At 42.1% G+C, this 19262-nt stretch overlaps 1 protein-coding gene across 2 annotated transcripts in view; it reads right to left on the reverse strand.

Moving 5' to 3' along the window:
* LOC133540826 (carboxyl-terminal PDZ ligand of neuronal nitric oxide synthase protein-like) overlaps nucleotides 1–19262 on the reverse strand; it is a 218023-nt gene that overhangs the window by 43563 nt on the left and 155198 nt on the right. For both annotated transcript variants that reach the window (XM_061883781.1, XM_061883780.1), the window contains exons 5-6: nucleotides 16756–16864; nucleotides 13430–13571 (exon numbers count right to left, since the gene is read on the reverse strand). In XM_061883781.1, the coding sequence (XP_061739765.1) occupies nucleotides 13430–13571; nucleotides 16756–16864 (251 nt within the window). The remainder of the gene's footprint in view (nucleotides 1–13429; nucleotides 13572–16755; nucleotides 16865–19262) is intronic.

Raw genomic sequence — 19262 nt, forward strand, 5'->3', positions numbered from 1 at the left:
GAGCATGTCCCAAATTCCAAGCTTCTGTTTTGAGGCATGTTGAAAAAATTCATGCACTTTGTGACTTCAATAATAAATATGGCAGTGCCATTTTTTTCCATAACTTGAGTTGATTTATTTTGGAAAACCTTGTTACATTGTTTAATGCAGGGGTCTCAAACACGCGGCCCGCGAGACGTTGTTTTGCGGCCCGCACCTTAATAAGAAAATTTAATGTTGGTACGGCCCGCGAGTTTGAAATGAATGACGCTTTACATCGTCATACTCGAATACCCTCGATTTTTCCGGGAGACTACAAATTTTCAGTGCCCCCAGGAATGATCATTCTCCCAAATTTCACCCAAAGAACAATATCAAGGGGGCACCGTGGAGGCACTGCCCTTAACATCCTCTACAACCTGTACAAAGACTGTACGAGCCTAGCCACATGATGTATTTGACCTAGGTGGACGTAATTGGCGACTGCAAGACATACTGGATCAACAGCCGTATATACAGGTCACACTGAGGGTGGCTGTATAAACAACTTTGAGAGTGTTACAAATATGTGCGACACTGTGAACCTATACCAAACAAGAATGACAAACACATTTTGGGAGAACATCCCCACCGTAACACAACATAAATATAACAGAACAAATAACCAGAATCCAATGCAGCCCTAACTCTTTCGGGCTGTATAAACAACTTTGAGAGTGTTACAAATATGTGCGACACTGTGAACCTACACCAAACAAGAATGACAAACACATTTTGGGAGAACATCCCCACCGTAACACAACATAAACACAACAGAACAAATAACCAGAATCCAATGCAGCCATAAGTCTTTCGGGCTGTATAAACAACTTTGAGAGTGTTACAAATATGTCCGACACTGTGAACCTACACCAAACAAGAATGACAAACACATTTTGGGAGAACATCCCCACCGTAACACAACGTAAAAACAACAGAACAAATAACCAGAATCCAATGCAGCCCTAACTCTTTCGGGCTGTATAAACAACTGTGAGAGTGTTACAAATATGTGCGACACTGTGAACCTACACCAAACAAGAATGACAAACACATTTTGGGAGAACATCCCCACCGTAACACAACATAAACACAACAGAACAAATAACCAGAATCCAATGCAGCCCTAACTCTTTCGGGCTGTATAAACAACTTTGAGAGTGTTACAAATATGTGCGACACTGTGAACCTACACCAAACAAGAATGACAAACACATTTTGGGAGAACATCCCCACCGTAACACAACATAAACACAACAGAACAAATAACCAGAATCCAATGCAGCCCTAACTCTTTCGGGCTGTATAAACAACTTTGAGAGTGTTACAAATATGTGCGACACTGTGAACCTACACCAAACAAGAATGACAAACACATTTTGGGAGAACATCCCCACCGTAACACAACATAAACACAACAGAACAAATAACCAGAATCCAATGCAGCCCTAACTCTTTCGGGCTGTATAAACAACTTTGAGAGTGTTACAAATATGTGCGACACTGTGAACCTACACCAAACAAGAATGACAAACACATTTTGGGAGAACATCCCCACCGTAACACAACATAAACACAACAGAACAAATAACCAGAATCCAATGCAGCCCTAACTCTTCCGGGCTCCAATATACACCCCGCCTTCCCCCAACCCCGCCCCCTATTGTAACCCGGAAGAGTTAGGGCTGCATTGGATTCTGGGTATTTGTTCTGTTGTGTTACGGTGAAGATGTTCTCCCAAAATGTGTTGATCAATCTTGTTTGGTGTGGGTTCACAGTGTGGCACATATTTGTAACAGTGTTAAAGCTATTTACATGGCCACTGTCAGTGTGACCTGTATGGCTGTTGATTAAGTATGTCTTGCAGTTCCTTCCTTAATTCTGCAGGAATAATGTTTGTACAGGGGGAAAGCGGAAGAGGCGGCAGGTTGTAGAGGACGTCAAAGGCAGTGTCGTCACGGCATGGCCTTAAAATTGTTGTCCGGGTAAAAACCCGTAGAATGTCTACCCCAGTAAATTGTAAGTAGGGGCACTGATATTCGGGTGTTTCCCGCAAAGGTCGCGAGAGTTGGCAAGTATATTGCTAGGGCGGGAAAGTCATTCAAAGAAGATGAATTCTTTAAAAAAAAAATTTATTTTTGTAAAGAAATCTTCGCTTGCGGCCCAGCCTCACCCAGTTTCTGCATCCAGTGGCCCCCAGGAAAATTTAGTTTGAGACCCCTGGTTTAATGCATTCACTGGGGCATCACAACAACATTAGGCATAATAACGTGTTAATTCCACGATTGTATATATCGGTATCGGTTGATATCGGAATCGGTAATTAAGAGCCGGACAATATTGGAATATCGGCAAAATGGCCATTATCGGACATCTCTAATATACAGTAATTGTGCTTTGCCTACAGCCCAGAGTATAACACAGGGGGCTGTGCCATGGTCTTGGGCCGCATAAGTGCAGCCTGCACAGGGGAGCTGGAGTTCATTGAGGATAAATATGATTTCTAAAATGTACTGTGAGACTGTGAAGTGGAACATGATCCCTTACTTTGGAAACCGGGCCGCACGGCAAGATTTTTAACATGGTGACAAACCCGAAACACACGCTGAAGATGACAAACGCCTGGAGGAAGATGAAAGTAAAGGTGGTCCGTCTTCACACGTAAACCCAATTGATTAGATCCTTGGGCGGAAATGGAAGGAGCACAAAATGTCTAACATTCAGCGGTTCTGTGATGTTTTCATGGAGGAATGGAAAAAGGATTTTAGTAACCTGGTGCAGCTCTGGTGATTTTCATGCCCGAAAGGATTAGGGCAATCCGAGCTAACAATGGTGCTCACAGAACCCGTTATTGTTGGTTTTCTGGATTGTTTTAACTCTAAATTTTGCTCAATGCTTCCTGCAGCATCCTTTTTTTTTTTTTTTTAACTTCCATCTTATTGGGTTCATTGTTTTGGTGAGTTTCCACGATGAAGCTAGCCATGCTTGCCTTGTTGTTTTCGTCTTCTTTAATTTTTGTTTCGTGCTGTTTCCCTTCGGCTTCTCTTTTCTTGCAAAATGAGTTTATACCAAAAAGTTCTATTTTGGTTTCATCTGACCACATGACATTCTCCCAATCCTCTGCTGTATCATCCATTTTGGTATAAACTCAACTCGTCTTGTTTGGAAGAAGAAGAATACTGCGTTGCATCCCAAGAACACCATACCTACTGTGAAGCATGGGGGTGGAAACATCATGCTTTGGGGCTGTTTTTCTGCTAAGGGGACAGGACGATTGATCCGTGTTAAGGAAAGAATGAATGGGGCCATGTATCGTGAGATTTTGAGCCAAAACCTCCTTCCATCAGTGAGAGCTTTGAATGGTTGACCAAATACTTATTTTCCACCCGAATTTACAAATAAATTCTTTAAAGTATAAAGTTCTAGCGTGCACTGCAGCCGCCATCTTCATCTCATTAGTTAGCACTCCACTCATTAGGACCCTCAAGTCTCATCTAGGACACACATGAGGACCATCTAGACCAGGGGTCACCAACGCGGTAGCCCGTAAGGACCAGATGAGTCGCCCACTAGGCCTGTTCTAAAAATAGCTCAAATAGCAGCACTTACCAGTGAGCTGCCTCTATTTTTTAAATTGTATTTATTTACTAGCAAGCTGGTCTCGCTTTGTTCGACATTTTTGATTCGAAGAGAGACAAAACTCAAATAGAATTTGAAAATCCAAGAAAATATTGATTGTAAAATATGTCGATTGAGAGCGGGTGTGACGTTCTCAATATTTATGGTTTTATCGTTCATAGAAAAACACAAATTCCGTTCTGTTTTTAAGGCGGACTGTCATAACATTTTTAGCATTCAATCAGACTTTTTTGTGAGGTTTTGTATTAGTTTTCCTAAAACTAGATAAACCGGCCCCCAGACACATTTTTTCTCAGAATTTGGCCTCAGAGTTTGATCCTGTTCTGTCTCCCTGTAATGTTTGATCCTGTTCTGTCTCCCTATAATGTTTGATCCCGTTCTGTCTCCCCTATAATCTTTGATCCCGTTCTGTCTTCCTGTAATGTTTGATCCTGTTTTGTCCTGATCTTTAATGGGATTGTGCTGAAAATTTTAATTTCCCCTCGGCGACATAGCTCGGTTGGTTTAGTGGCCGTACCAGCAACTTGAGGGTTCCATGTTCGATTCCCGCTTCCGCCATCCTAGTCACTGCAATTGTGTCCTTGGGCAAGACAGTTTACCCACCTGCTCCCAGTGCCACCCACACTGGTTTAAATGTAACTTAGATATTGGGATTCACTATGTAAAGCGCTTTGAGTCACTAGAGAAATGCGCTATATAAATGTAATTCACTTCACTTCACTTCACTAAAATTCCTACAATGTAAATTCCTGGATTTTTTTTCCCACATTCTGTCTCTCACAGTTGAAGTGTACCTATGATGAAAATTACAGACCTCTGTCATCATTTTAAGTGGGAGAACTTGCACAATCGGTGGCTGACTAAATACGTTTTTGCCCCACTGTATTACTTCATTATTGTGTATGCACCTTAGGGGATCTGCTCCAATATCGTTGTTCCTTGAACCTTTTCACGGTCATAATGACAAATAAAACTATTTTGTATTCTAGTGTATTCTAATCTATTCTAGATGACCAGAGGTGGGTAGTAACGCGCTACATTTACTCCGTTACATCTACTTGAGTAACTTTTGGGATAAATTGTACTTCTAAGAGTAGTTTTTATGCAACATACTTTTACTTTTACTTGAGTATATTTATAGAGAAGAAACGCTACTTTTACTCCGCTCCATTTATCTGCAATCAGGTCGCTACTCGCTACTTTTTTTTTATCGATCTCTTAATGCACGCTTTGTTTGTTTTGATTTTGTCAGACACGCATTCAAAGTAGGAACTACGCATGCCTGCGTTTCACCAATCACATGCAGTCACTGGTGACGTTGGACCAATCAAACAGAGCCAGGTGGTCACGTGACCGTCACACGTAGAACCCGACATGTTGAAAAACTTATTGGGGTGTTACCATTTAGTGGTCAACTGTACAGAATATGTACTGTACTGTGCAATCTACTAATAAAAGTTTCAATCTATCAATGAATCAATCAAAAATGTAAAGGAAAAAAGACACTTTTTATTTCAACCGTACTTCCAACCCTAAGCCGAAAACTGATCGCACAGTTCCTGTCTTCACAATAAAAGCGCCGCTCCATCGCGCCTGCGCTAACAAAATAAAAGTCTCCGAAAGCCAGAGCAAACAAGCTAGCAAGCTACGGAGTTTGCCGCCAATGTATTTCTTGTAAAGTGTATAAAAACGAATATGGAAGCTGGACAAATAAGATGCCAAAAACCAACGACTTTCATGTGGAATTAGACAGAAAGGAGCAACTTTTTTTCTCCTCCATTTGAAAACCGGGACGTTATCAGCACTACTGTCAGGTAATACACCAACTTATATTTTTGTCTTCATTAAAGATAGGAATCTATATGTTAAACATGCATGTATATTCATTAAAACACATTTAACATGTGAACAAAAACGGCAAAATAAATAAATATAAATTATATACTGTATATATAAAGGTATGTATATATATGATATGTGTGTATGTATATGTATATATGAGGTAGATCACCTCGACTTGGTCATTTATTAAGTAATTGATAAACGTTAAAAATCTTATTGGGGTGTTACCATTTAGTGGTCAATTGTACGGAATATGTACTGTACTGCAATCTACTAATACAAGTTTCAATCAATCAATCAATCAATCAATCAATCAATGCCTACTGAGCCTATGGCGCTGTTAAGTTATTGTGGCTCAATTTGCCTTAATTTTTATTTTATTTTAATGTATTATTATTTAATATATAATGTTGTTTTAGTTGCTTAAGAGATATTCCTGGCTGTGAATTTGCTCATTGCTATTTTTATGTTTTTGTGCATTATTTGTTGCCGTCATCATTAAACAAACAGGTTACTCAGTACTTGAGTAGTTTTTTCCCAACATACTTTTTACTTTTACTCAAGTAAATATTTGGGTGACTACTTCTTACTTTTACTTGAGTAATAAATCTCTAAAGTAACAGTACTCTTACTTGAGTACAATTTCTGGCTACTCTACCCACCTCTGTAGATGACACACCTGCTGATGGTACCAAGTTTGCTAGCACACCAAGCGATGCAAAAGGTGACTAAAGGTTGACAAGTTGGTCGACGTGCTTATAAAGCTCTGTGCCTACAAACAATAGCCTGTGGCGTGGGGGGCAACCGCTTCAGGCTGAGCCGCCGCGAGCCGTGAAAGTGCTTGATTTATATGCAGTGGAGCCTGTATTTTTCTTTGTTAATATCACAGAAAATCATCTCAATTTAATCTAATAAAATTATGCTTATTTTCAATCCAATCCACTTTATTTATATAGCACATTTAAACAACAAATATGTTTCCAAAGTCCTGCACAAAAATATTAAAAACAAGATTCGAATACTATCCTTAGCTCCACCGATGACTGAATAACAAACAACGAAACGAGTATAAAACCAATATAAACAGAAATATAATTAAAAAGGGTAAAACCAATTGAAACAATAAATAAAAGTAACAATTTTAAAACACAGAGGACCACACAACTCACAGAGTGTTAAACAAAAGTGGGTCTTAAGGCGAGATAGGGCGGGGCGATATATCGATACACTCGATATCTCGCTGGTTTGTCTCTGTGGGATATAGAAAATGACTATATCGTGAAATTCGAGTATACGTTCTCACGCGGTTGCTTTTTAACTGCGGGCATTACACTGCATGTGTTTCCCACTCTTTGTTGTCTCTCCTTCTCACAGAGACTTAAACAAGCGCACCTTCTTACCAGAGGTGGGTAGAGTAGCCAGAAATTGTACTCAAGTAAGAGTACTGTTACTTTAGAGATTTATTACTCAAGTAAAAGTAAGGAGTAGTCACCCAAATATTTACTTGAGTAACAGTAAAAAGTATGTTGTGAAAAAACTACTCAAGTACTGAGTAACTGATGAGTAACCTGTTCGTTTAATGATTACGGCAACAAATAATGCACAAAAACATAAAAATAGCAATGAGCAAATTCAGAGCCAGGAATAACTCTTAAGCAACTAAAACAATATTATAAATTAAAATAAAAAATAATTAAGGCAAATTGAGCCACAATAACTTAACAGCACCATAGGCTCAGTAGGCATTGATTGATTGATTGAAACTTGTATTATTAGATTGCACAGTACAGTACATATTCCGTACAATTGACCACTAAATGGTAACACCCCAATAAGTTTTTCAACGTTTATCAATTACTTAATAAATGACCAAGTCGAGGTGATCTACCTCATATATACATATACATACACACATATCATATATATATACCCATCCATTTTCTACCGCTTATTCCCTTTCGGGGTCGCGGGGGGCGCTGGCGCCTATCTCAGCTACAATCGGGCGGAAGGCAGGGTACACCCTGGACAATATACATACCTTTATATATACAGTATATAATTTATATTTATTTATTTTGCGGTTTTTGTTGACATGTTAAAGGTGTTTTAATGAATATACATGCATGTTTAACATATAGATTCCTAACTTTAATGAAGACAAGAATATAAATTGGTGTATTAACTGATTCTGATGACTTGTATTGATTGGAATCAGACAGTATAGTGCTGATAACGTCCCGGTTTTCAAATGGAGAAGAATAAAAGTTCCTCCTTCCTGTCTAACACCACATGAAAGTCGTTGGTTTTTGGCATCTTATTTGTCCAGCTTCCATATTCGTTTTTATACACTTTACAAGAAATACATTGGCGGCAAACTCCGTAGCTTGCTAGCTTGTTTGCGCTGGCTTTCGGAGACTCTTATTTTGTTAGCGCAGGCGCGATGGAGCGGCGCTTTTATTGTGAAGACAGGAACTGTGCGATCAGTCTTTAGGCTTTGGACGGGAAGTACGGTTGAAATAAAAAGTGTCTTTTTTCCTTTACACTTTTGATTGATTGGTTGATTGATTGAAACTTTTATTAGTACAGTACATGTTCGGTACAGTTGACCACTAAATGGTAACACCCCAATAAGTTTTTCAACATGTCGGGTTCTACGTGTGACGGTCACGTGACCACCTGGCTCTGTTTGATTGGTCCAACGTCACCAGTGACTGCATGTGATTGGTGAAAAGCAGGCATGTGTAGTTCCTACTTTGAATGCGTGTCTGACAAAATCAAAACAAACAAAACAAACATTAATAGATCGGTAAAAAAAAAAGTAGCGAGTAGTGACCTGATTGCAGATAAATGGAGCGGAGTAAAAGTAGCGTTCCTTCTCTATAAATATACTCAAGTAAAAGTAAAAGTATGTTGCATAAAAACTACTCTTAGAAGTACAATTTATCCCAAAAGTTACTCAAGTAGATGTAACGGAGTAAATGTAGCGCGTTACTACCCACCTCTGCTTCTTACACACGTCACGTGTGCAACGTCACACGCCCTCCCCAAGCAGAGAGGTAGGTAGCTACATGGGTAACATTAGCTGCGATGCTAATGGTGCGGTGCAAGTGGTAATACGAAAGAGAGAAGGTGCAAATCTGGTAACAAATGGAGGAAGAATTAATTCCAAAGAAAAACAGCACGGGGTCCATCGTCTGGCGGTGGTTTGGCTTCGAGCGGGAATATGTTGGACAATTATGCGGCAAAAGCGTTGCTACAAAAAGTAGCAGCACTGCTAATTCGTAGCATCGATTGAAAAGTCATCCGCTGGAGAATGAGGAGTGCTTGAAACTGTATGTCAACATCTCCGTTCGGTGACACACCCACTAAATGCCAAAGCAACAATTTCCAGATCAGCAACGAATGAAAAAAAATCAACAACAGAAGGTCGGACGTGCCCGAAACATCTCCCTAGGGAGACGTTCAGGCGGCATCCTAACCTGATGCCCGAACCACCTCATCTAGCTCCTCTCGATGTGGAGGAGCAGCGGCTTTACTTTGAGCTCCTCCCGGGTGACCGAGTTTCTCACCCTATCTCTAAGGGAGACCCCTGCCACCTGGTGGCCGAAACTCATTTCGGCCACTTGTACACACGATCTTGTGCTTTCGGTTATAACCCGAAGCTCATGACCATAGGTGAGGATGGGAACGTAGATCGACCGGTATATTGAGAGCTTTGCCTTCCGGCTCAGCTCCTTCTTCACCACAATGGATCGATACAGAGTCCGCAATACTGAAGACGCCACACCAATCCACTTGTCGACATCAAGATCCACTCTTCCCTCACTCGTGAACAAGACTACCAGGTACTTGGACTCCTCCACTTGGAGCAAGATCTCCTCACCAACCCGGAGATGGCACTCCACCCTTTTCCGGGCGAGAACCATGGACTTGGAGGTGCTGATTCTCATCCCAGTCGCTTCACACTCGGCTGTGAACCGATCCAGTGAGAGCTGAAGATCTTGGCAAGATGGAGCCTTCAGGACCACATTATCTCCAAAACCCACGGCCACCAAACCGGAACCCCTCAACGCCTTGACTGCGCCTAGAAATTCTGTCCATAAAAGTTACGAACAGAATCGGTGACAAAGGGCAGCCTTGGCGGAGTCCAACCCTCACTGGAAACAGGTCTTACTTACTGCCGGCGATGCGGACCAAGCTCTGGCACTGATCATACAGGGAGCGGACCGCCACAAACCCGATTATCATTCTATATCTGGTATTTTGAGGTATTGGTAATTATCAGACACCAGAGGTTTTTTTTGATGAAATGTGCCTATCTGATAAACTAGAGTACAACACACTTAACCAGTTTATTCTGGGTTCTAACAAACAGGCGGTGGCTTTAAACCAGGGGTCTCCAAACCATAGAATGCAACCCACCAGCGATTATTTCAACATGCTGTCATGTACGCTGTCAGGTGAGAGTGCTGGCTATGCAAGAACTGGGATGTTTTCATCTTCCAGGAATAGTGTACAGATATTGGCAACATGGGGCCGTGCATTGTCCTGCTGCAACATGAGGTGATGGTTTCGGGTGAATGGCACAAAAATGGGCCTCAGGATTTCGTCCCGGTATTTCTGCGCATTCAAATGCCATCAAAAAAACTGCACTTGGGTTTGTTGTCCATAACATACGCCTGCCCCCCAGGGGCCACTCAATTCACAACGTTGACAGCAAACCGCTCTCCCACACAACACTACACACGCTTTCTGCCATCTGCCTTGAACAGTGAAAACTAGGATTCATTTGATACCATACACCATGGAATGTGAGCATTTGCTCACTCAAGTTAGTTACAATGACAAACTGCAGTCAAGTCGAAACTCTGATGAGGAGGAACATGCAGATGAGCTTCCCTGAGACGGTTTATCACAGTTTGTGCAGAAATTCTTTGATTATGCAAATCCATTGTTGCAGGAGCTGTCCGAGTAGCTGGTCGCAGACAATTATGAAGGTGCACCTGCTGGATGTGGAGGTCCTGGGCTGATGTGGTTAAACGTGGTCTGCGGTTGTGAGGCCGGTTGGATGTACTGCCAAATTCTCTGAAACGCCTTTCGAGACGGCTTATGGTAGATAAATGAAAATTTAGTTCATGCGCAACAGCTCGGGTGGGCATACCTGCTGTCAGCATGGCAACTGCACGCTTTCTCAAAACCTGCGACATCTGTGGAATTGTGCTCTGTGATAAAACTGCACATTTCGAATCGGCCTTTTATCTTTTATCGTGGGCGCGCTAAGGCACACCCGTGCAATAATCACGCTGTTCAACCAGCATCTTGATATGCCACACCTGTGAGGTGGGATTGTGGGACGGATTATCTCGGCAAGATTTATGAACAAAATTTGCGAGGAAGAGGCATTTTGTGTATATAGTAAAAGTTTTAGATCTTTTAGAGTTCAACTGTTGAAAAATGAGAGCAAATACAAAAGTGTTTTGTTTATATTTGTTCAGTGTGTATATATATATATATATATATATATATATATTTTTTTTTTTTTTTTTTTTTTTTTTTTACAAACCGTGTTTCTATATGAGTTGGGAAATTGTGTTAGATGTAAATATAAACGAAATACAATGATTTGCAAATAAATTTCAACCCATATTCAGTCGAATATGCTACAAAGACAACATATTTGATGTTCAAACTGATAAACCTTTTTTTTTGTGCAAATAATCATTAACTTTAGAATTTGATGACAGCAACACGTGACAAAGAAGTTGAGAAAGGTGGCAATAAATACTGATAAAGTTGAGAAATACCCATCAAACACTTATTTGGAACATCCCACAGGTGTGCAGGCTAATTGGGAACAGGTGGGTGCCATGATTGGGTATAAAAGCAGCTTCCATGAAATGCTAAGTAATTCACAAACAAGGATGGGGTGAGGGTCACCACTTTGTAAGCAAATTGTCGTTTTCTCAACAAGCTATTGCAAGGAATTTAGGGATTTTACCATCTACGGTCCCTAAAATCCTCAAAAGGTTCAGAGAATCTGGAGAAGTCAGTGCATGTAAGCGATGATATTACGGACCGTTGATCCCTCAGGCGGTACTGCATCAAAAACAGATATCGGTGTGTAAAGGATATCACCACATGAGCTCAGGAACACTTCATAAAACCACTGTCAGTAATTACATTTGGTTGCTACATCTGTAAGTGAAAGTCAAAACTCATGCAAAGCAATACCCATTTATCAACAACACCAAGGAACGCCGCTGGCTTCGCTGGGCTCGAGCTCATTTAAGATGGACTGATGCAAAGTGGAAAAGTGTTCTGTGGTTTAACGAGTCCACATTTCAAATTATATTTAGAAACAGAGGACGTTGTGTCCTCCGGACGGAACAAAGAGGAAAATAACCATCCGGATTGTTATAGGTGCGAAGTTCAAAAGCCAGCATCTGTGATGGTACGGGGGTGTATTAGTGCCCAAGGCATGGGTAACTTACACATCTGTGAAGGCACCATTAATGCTGAAAGGTACATACAGGTTTTGGAGCAACATATGTTGTCATCCAAGCAACGTTATCATGAATGCCCCTGTTTATTTCAGCAAGACAATGCCAAGCCACGTGTTACAACAGCGTGGTTTCGTAGTAAAAGAGTGCGGGTACTTTCCTGGCCCGCCTGCAGTCTAGACCTGTCTCCCATCGAAAATGTGTGGCGCATTATGAAGCGTAAAATAAGACAGCGGAGACCCCGGACTGTTGAACAACTAAAGCTCTACATAAAAGAATTCAACTTTCAAAGCTTCAACGATTAGTTTCCTCAGTTCCCAAACGTTTGAGTGTTGTTAAAAGAAAAGGTGATGTAACACAGTGGTGAACATGCCCTTTCCCAACTACTTTGGCACGTGTTGCAGCCATGAAATTCTAAGTTAATTATTATTTGCAGAAAAAAAATAATGTTTATGAATTTGAACATGGCTTCACGGTGGCAGAGGGGTTAGTGCGTCTGCCTCACAATACGAAGGTCCTGCAGTCCTGGGTTCAAATCCAGGCTCGGGATCTTTCTGTGTGGAGTTTGCATGTTCTCCCCGTGAATGCGTGGGTTCCCTCCGGGTACTCCGGCTTCCTCCCACTTCCAAAGACATGCACCTGGGGATAGGTTGATTGGCAACACTAAATTGGCCCTAGTGTGTGAATGTGAGTGTGAATGTTGTCTGTCTATCTGTTTTGGCCCTGTGATGAGGTGGCGACTTGTCCAGGGTGTACCCCGCCTTCCGCCCGATTGTAGCTGAGATAGGCGCCAGCGCCCCCCGCGACCCCGAAAGGGAATAAGCGGTAGGAAATGGATGGATGGAATTTGAACATCAAATATGTTGTCTTTGTAGTGCATTCAACGGAATATGGGTTGAAAAGGATTTGCAAATCATTGTATTCCGTTTATATTTACATCTAACACAATTTCCCAACTCATATGGAAACGGGGTTTGTATATATATATACAGTACAGGCCAAAAGTTTGGACACCCCTGCTCATTCAATGCGTTTTCTTTATTGTAGATTGTCACTGAAGGCATCAAAACGATGAATGAACACTTTTAGAGTAATGTACTTAACAAAAATTGTGAAATAACTGAAAACATGTTTCATATTCAAGTTTCTTCAAAATAGCCACCCTTTGCTTTGATTACTGTTTTGCACACTCTTGGCATTCTCTCGATGAGCTTCAAGAGGTAGTCACCCTGAAATGGTTTTCACTTCTCAGGTGCCATAGTTGTGATGCCTTCAGTGACAAGCTACATCCATGTATACTGTATATACACATATATGGTTACTTTGCATGCAGTCAGCTTTCGCCCCCCCAGTCAAAAAGTATTTAAAAACAATATTGGCATGTATGTGTTGCACATTGTGAACCAGTTGAATTTGCTTTGTGTACTTACCAGTGATGGTGGAGTCATTGCCATTATTCTCACTATGGCAGTCCACCTTTCCATCCGTGTTTTGCTGTGCAGTCTTCAGACTCAGTTTGTGACAAACTTCAAATGCCTGCCCAACGGTCCGAACAATGCGCATGGCTTGACTCTGGTGTGGAGAGAGAAAAAAACATAGTTAAGCCATTGAAAATAAGATTATGCAGGTTGGTTGCAATTGAAAGCTGTGGAGTGATTTTATTTGAATCTAAAATTGCATCTAAGTAGTTCAAAGATCGACTAAGTGACAAAGTCCAAAAGACATTTCGTATTTTGGTGTTATGTACCGTATTTTTCGGATTATAAGTCGCACCGGACGAAAATGCGTAACAAAGAAGGAAAAAAAAACATATATATGTCACACTGGAGTATAAGTCGCATTTTTGGGGGAAACTTATTTGATAGAATCCAACACCAAGAATAGACATTTGAAAGGCAATTTAAAATAAATAAAGAATAGTGAACAACAGGCTGAATAAGTGTACGTTATATGAGGCATAAATAACCAACTGAGAAGCTGCCTGCTATGTTAACGTAACATATTATGCTGAGAGTCATTCAAATAACTATAACATATAAAACAGGGGTGCCCATTACGTCGATCGCGAGCTACCAGTCGACCGCGGGGGGTGTGTCAGTCGATCTCCAGCCAGGCTTTAAAAAAAAAAATAGACCTAAAAATTAGTGATCATCAATCTTCCCCAAGACGTCACTTAAATGACATTCACGGTACCGGAGGGTCTTGTGAGATGACGCTGGCTGCTGCAAGATCATTATTATGAAAATATGACCGAGAGGAAGGCGAGAAACACTTTTTATTTCAACAGACTCTCGCGCCGTACCTTCCGTCAAAACTCTAAAGGCCGACTGCACATTTCCTATCTTCACAATAAAAGCCCTGCTACATGCTGCCTGCGCTAACTAAATACAGAGTCTCGGAAAACTGGCGTGCACAAGCGATCCCTCGGAAGGCTGGCGTGCACATCACTTGTGCACGCCAGCCTTCCGAGACTCTTATTTTGTTAGCGCAGGCAGCATGAAGCAGGGCTTTTATTGTGAAGATAGGAAATGTGCAGTCGGCCTTTAGAGTTTTGACGGAAGGGACGGCGCAAAAGTCTGTTGAAATAATAAGTGTTTCTCGCCTTCCTCTCTGTCATTTTTTCATAATAATGAAGTGGCAGCAGCCAGCGTCATCTCACAAGACCCTCGGGTGCCGTGAATGTCAATCAAGCAAGTTACGGAATTTGCCGCCAATGTTTTTCTTGTAAAGTGTATGGAAGCTGGATGAATTAGATGCCAAAAACCAACCACTTTCATGTGGTATTGTACAGAAAGGACAACTTTTTTTCTCCTCCATTTGAAAATGTGGGCGTTATCATCATTACTGTCTGATTCCAATCAATGCAAGTCATCAGAATCAGGTAATACACCAACTTATATTCTTGTCTTCGTGAAAGAAAGACATCTATATGTGTTACACATGCTTGTATTATCATTAAACACATTTAACTTGTTTACAAAAATGTCTATTTCATAAATAAATAAATATAAATGATATATATAAATGAGGTAGATCCCCTCGAGTTGGTCAATTGAAAAGTAGCCTCGCCTGCAGAAAAAGTTTGGGCACCCCTGATATAGAACATGCTATATGTTTACCAAACAATCTGTCACTCCTAATCGATAAATCCCATGAAATCTTCTTCCTCGATGTCGCTTCTAAACAACTCTGCCAACTCAAAAAGGTACGCGCCGCTTCCTCTTGTCGTTTTCTGCTGCATATTTCACTACGTCCAGCTTGTAATCTGCAGTACATGATTTCCTTTTCGGTGCCATTTTTGTTCAGCCCTTCTCAGTTTTTATAAGTTACCGCCAACGATGAAATGATCCATTTTATATATACGGTAGTAGCATGTAGCATATAGCAGTTAGCATCCCATGACCCACAATGCACTTCTGCCATGACCCTCCCCCGCCGAATTCTTATTGGTTGACGTGTGTGTGACGATTGCTGACAGTTTCTTCGTCTCTTCCGCGAATGAGATAATTTATATTATTTGATATTTTACGGTAATGTGTTAATAATTTCACACATAAGTCACTCCGGAGTATATGTCGCATCCCCGTCCAAACTATGACAAAAACTGTGACTTATAGTCCGAAAAATACGGTATTTACTTTCAAAACTTAGTGGAAAAGCTATCTGCGATTTCTGCTTTTGCTTGAATTAAAAAAAGGGAGTTCAGGTCAAGACAAATTAAATGGTAAAAAAAATGGTAAATGCTTGTACTTGTATAGTGCTTTTCTACCCCTTTTTAAGGAGCCCAAAGAGCTTTGACAGTATTTCCACATTCACCCATTCACACGCATATTCACTCACTGATGGCGGGAGCTGCCATGCACTATTAATGCTGAAAGGTACATACAGGAAGGCACCATTAATGCTGAAAGGTACATACAGGTTTTGGAGCAACATATGCTGCCATCTAAGCACCGTCTTTTTCATGGACGCCCCTGCTTATTTCAGCAAGACATTACCAAGCCACATTCAGCACAAGTTACAACAGCGTGGCTTCGTAAAAAATAGAGTGCGGGTACTTTCCTGGCCCGCCTGCAGTCCAGACCTGTCTCCTATCGAAAATGTGTGGCGCATTATGAAGCGTAAAATATGACAGCGGAGACTGTTGAACGACTGAAGCTCTACATAAAACAAGAATGGGAAAGAATTCCACTTTCAAAGCTTCAACAATTAGTTTCCTCAGTTCCCAAACGTTTGGGTGTTGTTAAAAGAAAAGGTGATGTAACACAGTGGTGAACATGCCCTTTCCCAACTACTTTGGCACGTGTTGCAGCCATGAAATTCTAAGTTAATTATTATTTGCAAAAAAAAAAAAATAATAAAGTTTATGAGTTTAAACATCAAATATCTTGTCTTTGTAGTGCATTCAATTGAATATGGGTTGAAAAGGATTTGCAAATCATTGTATTCCGTTTATATTTACATCTAACACAATTTCCCAACTCACATGGAAACGGGGTTTGTATGTACAACCAACTGAATTAAACACTTAATTTAAGCCAACTTGTGTAGCTGAGATAGGCGCCAGCGCCCCCCGCAACCTTAATAAGGGAATAAGCAGTAGAAAATGGATGGATGGATGTGAAATATGCTAAAAAAAAAAAAAGTGTGATGTGTATGAAGCCACAAGATTTGAAAGCACGATGTCGCAAAGGACGACTGTACTACCTTTTTTTTTTTTACTGATGTTGGAGGTACAGATCCAAGCAATTCTCACCTTCTTTTTGGACTTGAAAACATTACATCGAAAGACATTGCTGTGTCCATCTCTGGCGATGTAACTGAATATTTTTAGATCCTGGGAGTCATGAGACACGTAGAAAATTCTAAAAGACAAAAAGAGCACAATTTCAATCAAACACATCTGAAAATGACCAAAACAAAGAAAAATACAACAGTCAAGTACAACAAGGCACATGCAAAACCCCTTATTTTTTCTTATTTGATTCTCTAAATTGATTGATAGGCATATTTCTTATTGTGTTACATTTATCTTTATCCCGTAGCCCCATTTTTTACACATTTCACATTTTAGTGGCGGTTGCGAAGGAAAAAACTCGGACATGGGAGGAGTTCAGGGAAGCCAGGGAAAACAAAGCGATTCTGGACCACCATACGCCGCCTCAGGAAGGGGAAGCAGTGCACTGTCAACACCGTGTATGGTGCTGATGGTGTTCTGCTGACCTAGACTGCGGATGTTGTGGATCGGTGGAGAGAATATTTAGAAGACCTCCTCAATCCCACCAACACGTCTTCCTATGAGGTAGCAGTGCCTGGGGAATCTGTGGTGGGTTCTCCATTTTCTGGGGCTGAAGTTGCTGAGGTAGTTACAAAGCTCCTCGGTGGCAAGGCCCCGGGGTGATTGAGATCCGCCCGGAGTTCCTTAAGGCTCTGGGTGCTGTGGGGCTGTCTTGATTGACAAGACTCGGGGGCGGTATCTCTAGATTGCCAGACCGGGGTGGTGGTTCCTCTCTTTAAGAAGGGGAACCGGAGGGTGTGTTCCAACCATCGTGGGATCACACTCCTCAGCCTTCCCGGTAAGGTTTATTCAGGTGTACTGGAGAGGAGGCTACGCCGGATAGTCGAACCCCGGATTCAGGAGGAACAGTGTGGTTTTCGTCCTGGTCGTGGAACTGTGGACCAGCTCTAAACTCTCGGCAGTGTCCTTGAGGGTGCATGGGAGTTTGCCCAACCAGTCTACATGTGCTTTGTGGACTTGGAGAAGGCATTTGACCGTGTCCCTCGGGAAGTCCTGTGGGGAGTGCTCAGAGGGTATGGGGTATCGGACTGTCTTATTGTGGCGGTCCGCTCACTATACGATCAGTGTCAGAACTCGGTCCGCATTGGCGGCAGTAAGTCGGACACGTTTCCAGTGAGGGTTGGACTCCGCCAAGGCTGCCCTTTGTCACCGAGTCTGTTCATAATTTCGAGGCGAGGTCAAGGCGTTGAGGGGATCCGGTTTGGTGGCTCCAGGATTAGGTCTCTGCTTTTTGCAGATGATGTGGTCCTGATGGCTTCATCTGGCCAGGATCTTCAGCTCTCACTGGATCGGTTCGCAGCCGAGTTTGAAGCAACTGGGATGAGAATCAGCCCCTCCAAGTCCGAGTCAATGGTTCTCGCCCAGAAAAGGGTGGAGTGCCATCTCCGGGTTGGGGAGGAGACCCTGCCCCAAGTGGAGGAGTTCAAGTACCTGGGAGTCTTGTTCACGAGTGAGGGAAGAGTGGATCAAGAGATCGACAGGCGGATCAGTGCGGCGTCTTCAGTATGCGGACTCTGTATCGATCCGTTGTGGTGAATAAGGATCTTAGCCGGAAGGCAAAGCTCTCAATTTACCGGTCGATCTACGTTCCCATCCTCACCTGTGGTCATGAACTTTGGGTTATGACCAAAAGGATAAGATCACGGGTACAAGCGGCCGAAATGAGTTTCCTCCGCCGTGTGGCGGGCCTCTCCCTTAGAGATAGGGTGAGAAGCTCTGCCATCCGGGAGGAACTCAAAGTAAAGCCGCTGCTCCTCCACATCGAGAGGAGCCAGATGAGGTGATTCAGGCATCTGCTCAGGATGCGACCCGAACGCCTCCCTAGGGAGGTGTTTAGGGCATGTCTGACCAGTAGGAGGCCACAGGGAAGACCCAGGACACGTTGGGAAGACTATGTCTCCCGGCTGGCCTGGGAACGCTTCGGGATCCCCCGGGAAGAGCTGGACAAAGTGGCTGGGGAGAGGAAAGTCCGGGCTTCCCTGCTTAGGCTGCTGCCCCCGCGACCCGACCTCGGATAAGTGGAAGAAGATGGATGGATGGACATTCTAGTGGCATTGTTTTCTTTATCATTTTTGAAGAGATGCCACAAACTCTGGTCTGGTGGTATTAATGTCTTTGTCAGTATTGCTTTGAGACATACCAAACAAGACTACGTGTAATGAAACATACACCCCCACAAATTGAGTTATGATGTTATTAAAGATGTCCATGTACCAATAAAATTAGCACCAGATCGCTGCATAATCAATCGATCACCGGCAGGGGCTTCCTACGCACCCCCAAGTTGCAGCTTGTAGCAACATTAAATGCACAAGTGAGGAGGAATTTTTCCACCAACAAAGAGACACATTCATGTTCCAGAAGCTGTAAAAAGTCAATGATTTCCAAGTGTGGGGATAAAATAAAACCCTATCTTTTAAGTAGCGGGACATTTTAGAAAAAGGAAGCTTTAAAACATAACGACG

Source organism: Nerophis ophidion, linkage group LG22 (assembly GCF_033978795.1).
Source record: "Nerophis ophidion isolate RoL-2023_Sa linkage group LG22, RoL_Noph_v1.0, whole genome shotgun sequence".
NCBI classification, from domain to species: domain Eukaryota; kingdom Metazoa; phylum Chordata; class Actinopteri; order Syngnathiformes; family Syngnathidae; genus Nerophis; species Nerophis ophidion.